Here is a 5837-nt window from a genome sequence, read left to right as displayed (position 1 = left end):
TAATCCAGCATTTAGAATGCTGTCGCTTTCAGGAGAAAGACACCATGGTTGCTTTGGAGTCGAGACATTTGGGGACAACGGTGACGTTGGTGTAGAATTCCCACTCTGACCACCAGCGACTTCCAGTTTTGCTGCTAATCCGGTTCCGATGGCCCTCCTCTTTCTTCTTCTCCCTTTTTCCTTAACAACTCTTATAGTGAGACTACCACTTTGTGGAGCTTCTAACAAATTGTGCTTGTCAAATACTTCTACAGGTTTTGTTGTTAATGCCGGCGGTGAGAACGTGATTTCCTTCTGATGCACAAAATCTTGCTTGTCTTGCCTCTTTTTAGGACTGTCAAGAACAACATTCTGACATATCTGATGCTCATCGACAAATTCAGATTTAGGGTTCTCATCTTCATCAGATGATCTGCATTGTATAGAAGTCATGAAGTAATCTATCCCTCAAAATAACAAATAGGAATTAGTCTAACTGACCTGGAGAATTTTGTGGTATGGTGAAGACAAGAAGTTTTTCCTGCCTTGTTCGTGGCATTTATGGTGTCATCAACATTGACATAATATTCTTCAGTATCCAGTAAAAAGGAGTATGGAATAATGCGGGTCAGCAACAGAAATATAGATACAGCAGCAAATATGAGTAGAGGCACTTTCCAATGCACTGTCCGGGAAAATGTTTTCCTGCAAATGTTGAGCATTTGAACTGGAAGGCTTGCCTTCATAGGTATCACAAAGATGCCAGTAGCAAATGCTAGCTCGAGATCCCTGTAAACAATATCTGTATAAAAGTCTGCTTCATATGAAATTAGCAGTTTCATTGATTCCCCTGGTTCTAGAGCAAAACCTTTGCATCTGTGTACCATAAACCCATCCAAAGCACAATCAGTTCCCGAAATTTTTATTTTCTTCACCTGAAGAGGAAGTTCACCTATATTTTTGGCATAAATCTCCTTGGACAACCGATGATTGCATAAAGAACTAGTGTTCTCAATATGGGAAAAAAGATCTGCAGAGGGCCTGTTAGTTGGCAAGTGAAAGTTGAATTCCAGCTTCCAGACTGGTTCAGAATCCTCCAGAAGGATGAGTAAATGTGACCCACCAAATGCTCGAATAGGAAACCATTCTACACCAGAAAGATTATTCCGTATCAAACCTGAGCTTCTCCACATACATCTATTCAAGGGACGAAAGACAACTGGCCCAAACAATGCACTGTCACAAGGATGTACAAAGGCCTCTGTTACTGCTGAATCGGACATTGAGAATCCTATCCTAGTTTCTACAGAGTCAATCTCAGAAACCCTACTCAAGAATGTATGCTCGTGTAGTTCATCAGCAGATGCGCACTTGTCGACGACTTCCCCTGAGTTCAGCACAAATTGCATTATAACAGCTTGTTGGCTAGGATTGTGAACAGAGATCCACTTCGAGAAATGGGTGCCAACTGGAACAACTGGAAACGTCAGCTCATGTTCTTCAAGGACAGAAACATCAGTTACACGGCCTTGGGATCTCCAGTTTCTAAGTATCAGCTCATCTGCTTTAAATGCTTCCATGAGTTTTGGCTGCAAGTAGTAAAATACAACCTACTTAAGTACAAGAAAATTGAAAAGAAAAAAAGAACAGGAAGAAATATAGCAATATACCAAGATAATCAATCATATGGCATACAATATGAGAAGTTCTCATTAGCTGCTCTAAAAGCAAGTCAAGGATTCCAGTGTGATTCTCAAACAATATTTGATAATCAAGCATAATATGTAACTAATGAAATTGTATTTTACTGAAATCTTCTTTAAAAAGAATCCAAAATAACTAAGATCTTGTTTGTGATGTAGTGGCCAATCACAAAAATGTCAATTTAATCAAAGTTCAATTCTCAATTAAAACACATGCCCCGAATCTTGATCGGAGACCAAGGGTTACTAAGAACTATATTAAATAGCTCTTTTTTGTAAAATATAATTAGAAAACCTTATGACACCGATGGCGATAGAGTATGACACCATTGTTGTTGCAGGTGTTGGAAAGAACATATTAACAGTCACTGAAAAAGCGGTTTAAATATGACAAAATCCTAATAATAATTTGATGGTCTAGTATGTAGCAGAGAGGCTATCAGTAGTAGAATAATGAATCAATGATGATTTGCCACAAAAAATCACAGCATAATCAACAAGAACACCCATAGGCATGATCTTCAAGAACATTTTACCTCAACTTTTAGTTCATCTTAAAAAATACTCATTTGAATAGAACACTGTTTGAAGATGTATGGTGATCAGGGGGCCAAAACATGGGACCATCTACTGAGACCATGTTTATCACCTTGGGAGCACTGTCTTCTCAAAGTAACTACTCGGTAAGGTGAGTAAATTCTTTGTGCCTGATGAAAAAGGAACACAGCTATGGCAAGCAAACCATTATGTCTTGCAGCCAGTCATCTTCACCTTAAAGCAAAAGTTGTCTGACAGGAAAGAAGACATACTGCTATAAACCCACACAAGACAAGCTTGTAGTACTTCCTGTGCAATCCATATAAGCATTAAGTATAGGGACTGGTTAAACCATGCAGGTATTCTTCCACATAGGCATTACTCCAGCTAAAAAATGCATAATGCATGTTACCAATGATAAGAGGAGATGCAAATCAATATACGGCAGTAATAACCCATTAAGTAGATAAAACACTAATAATAACATGCTAATTGTTCCAATCTCCAAACATCCTTTTCTTTAAGTTGTCAGGTTTTGCTTTGGCGAAGAGGTAAGACATGCAGGGCACCTTTTGTTCTGTTTCGCTTCTCTTATCTTATTATTCTTTTTCTTTCTTCCAGTTAAAACGTGTCTAAAAGCTACACATTAAATAGTACTCAAACTATATGGTGGTCGAAGTACAAGAAAGCAAAAGTATTTTCCCACACAACTATAGCAAGAAAAAAAAGGTGCAATGATATATGTAAAAACAAGAAAGAGTAAGGTGGTTGATTAGTTGACAAGGAACAAAATTTCCAACAAATAACCTATGCAAAAAAAGTCCTCATTCAGTGTCTGATATATGAGAAGGAAAATAAAGTACAAATGAGGTAACTGCAAATATCCGTAATTCTGTATTAAAAATTATATAAAAGAACACCAAGAAAATAGAAAGTCACATGGAACAAGAAAAGCAAAATTACCTTCATGGGAAATGATGCATCAGCAAGGCTTTGTGAACATCCTGCTATTGCATATGTATGTTTTCCCTCCTCGTTACGCGATAGCCCGCTAATATATGAGCTATCTGACACATTGATGCCTGAGCCATGTTCATTATTAGAATTAGCATATACCAAGTCCAGGCATGGAATCTTGATTACTGGGCTGACAGAATCATTTGTTTCTATTAGTAGTTTACATTCCATAACTTCAGTAGGAATGTCAGGGAGAAGGTACTGTGGAGTAATGGAACAAGAGTAACTAATCAAAGCTATTCTTGTGAAAGTCCCAGGAAAAAGTAATAACCCTTTGTTGTATCTGACTTTGAAAAGCTTTGATCTCTTTGTACTCTCACTAACATTAACCAAACTAAGTAGGTCTTCCCCATCATTTGTTAAAGAGATGATGAGGACTGTCTGCCTTCCATTGCAGGTCCCACAAGACTCAATATCTACAGAAACTGAACCACTTAAATCGCTGTAATTTGTGTGCCGATGCACTTCTAGCTCAAGGGGAAGAACAACAGTACTCGTTCTATCTTGTGTGGAACTTTGCATTTTTAAACAGATAGCCCCAAGAATCATTCCTTCTGCATAAGGCCACAATCTCATCTCTAGGATTGGCTCAGTCTTATGAGCAGACACTTTCCATTGCTTGTGGGGTCTAATGTCTAGCCATCCGATTCCCGACTTACTACTCTCCACTCTGAACCATTCAGCATCAGATAAAAGGTAATCGGACTTAGCTGATGAGTGCTGCAATGGATCCATTCCACAAACAACATGCACAGATTGGTTGGAATGTCCAGATAAGGAAACCCATGCACTCACTTCCTCCACATGAAGGGCATCAGTAAACGGATTGTATAACGAGAAGTTCCTACTCAGCCTTCTCCTGGAAGGAACACCAATTCCTATCACAGGCTCTATCTTGTAAGGGGACTCGACAGCCACTCCTCTAGCTTGAATTATGAATCCCCCGAAGCTCGTCTGCAAGACGAGATGTGCTGATGATGAACCCAACCATCTTGGCAAGAAAACGAAGGCAATGGAAGCAGATTCACCAGGTGCCAGTGTCAGCTTTCTGAAACCAAAGGCGTAGTACTGGGGGTTGGGACTAAAGGGTTCGTGAACATGCAAATCACCATTCTTGTAGGTGTTCTTCACTGTCAATAACGCAATCGAAGGGGTGTACAAAGTATTTTCCCCCCATTCCAGAAGAGGAGGACTGACCTCCACATTCAGAGACGAAGAGCCATTGAGAATGCCGGAATCGAGGTCGGCAGTGATCCCACTCGACGTCCTCATCCAAGCATCGGGAACAAGCGGAGCTACACACGACGCGACATCATCCGCGGCGCTATTCTCCCCACCAGAGCTCAGCCCGTCATCATCTGTCGCGCCCACGGTATCCACCAGACGACATGAAACGACGCCCCCATCGGCCATCTTGAAAGCTGCGACATTGGCCGGTCGCCACTCCGAGCCGGAGCCGCCCGCCCGAGCTACAAAACCAGGTCCTCGATAGCTGTCCTCTCCCCGGAAGCCAAAACCCATCAGGGTGGAAGGGAACCACAAGGAAGCAGAAAACCCGGAGCAGACATCCCGGGGCGAATCATCCGCGCAGAAACCACAAGCATCGTCGACCGATGTGCCAAACACAATCGACAAGCAAAGCATCAACAAGAACCATCCAAGAAGCGGAGAAAGCCCCTTCCACCGCCGCAACGATCCCCTGAAAAGAGGGGAAAAGAACACGCCACCGTAAAAGATCATCACAAGCATCGGCACCCACGAAGTACTAAATTCGACGATGAAACCCATGCCAATAAAGAAGCACAGGAGAAGAAAGACGCAATCCTTGGGTGGTTTTGGAGTTTGGTAGACCGTCAAACTCTTATCTCAGAGAAGAAGAAGATGGGGAAAGCTTGTAGAAGCTGAGCTGAAGGAGACGAGTGGCGGAAGGAAGGTGGGGTAAGTGTACCGAGATGGTGAGAGGAGGTGAGCGGCACCAAGTGGTGGCGATCGGTGGTGACGCATGGAGGAAAAGCGGAGCATGTGACGGTCCCCAAGGTGTCCGGCCACCGCCGGTGACCGGAGAGAAAGGGAGGGAGGGAGGCTTCAGGCGGTGGCCAAGCGAACAAGAATCTACCACTTAACTGGTAATTTTAGTGCAGGTTAAAATGACCATCGTACCCCTCCATACACTATCCACGTGCTTGTCGCGTGCAAGGGCATGAGCCGGACAAATTCTCCGAAGAAAGAAAAACCCTTTTATTTGAGCTTTTTCCGTATATTTGACCCATATTTTTAAAATTTTCTAACAGCTTTTTTTTTTCCTAATACTTAAAATTTCATTGATTTGATAATCAATTATATATCTTTTTTTCTCTTTTCTTCCCTTTTCTTGTGAATCGCTTCATATTTTAGTTATAATATTTTTACACCATATTGCAGTATTTTCAACACTATCAGAAAAAAATAAAATATTATAGTATAATAAAAGTGGTAGGTTGATGAAATATTATAGAAAAGAAAAATAAAAGTGGTAGGTGGATGAAAGTATTTTAGAAATTAGGGGAAAAAAATGCACATGCAGAAAATTCTGAAATTAGGATATACTTCTCATGAAAAATC

At 41.1% G+C, this 5837-nt stretch overlaps 1 protein-coding gene across 2 annotated transcripts in view; it reads right to left on the bottom strand.

Moving 5' to 3' along the window:
- Window positions 1-5328, bottom strand: part of LOC135644672 (uncharacterized) — a 5867-nt gene extending 539 nt beyond the window's left edge. Inside the window, exons 1-4 of one of the 2 annotated variants that reach the window (XM_065162454.1) lie at window positions 5185-5328; window positions 3183-4935; window positions 481-1568; window positions 1-412 (exon numbers count right to left, since the gene is read on the bottom strand). The exon at window positions 1-412 is cut by the window's left edge and continues 539 nt beyond it. In XM_065162454.1, the coding sequence (XP_065018526.1) occupies window positions 1-412; window positions 481-1568; window positions 3183-4935; window positions 5185-5258 (3327 nt within the window). In that variant the 5' untranslated portion in view covers window positions 5259-5328. Of the gene's footprint in view, window positions 413-480; window positions 1569-3182 lie in introns of both variants that reach the window. The other variant, XM_065162453.1, reaches the window with a different exon arrangement.
- Between the last annotated feature and the right edge of the window lie 509 nt (window positions 5329-5837).

Source organism: Musa acuminata, chromosome BXJ3-8 (assembly GCF_036884655.1).
Source record: "Musa acuminata AAA Group cultivar baxijiao chromosome BXJ3-8, Cavendish_Baxijiao_AAA, whole genome shotgun sequence".
NCBI classification, from domain to species: domain Eukaryota; kingdom Viridiplantae; phylum Streptophyta; class Magnoliopsida; order Zingiberales; family Musaceae; genus Musa; species Musa acuminata.
Note: the sequence above shows the minus strand (reverse complement) of the source record. Positions and strands in the feature narration are given on the sequence as shown.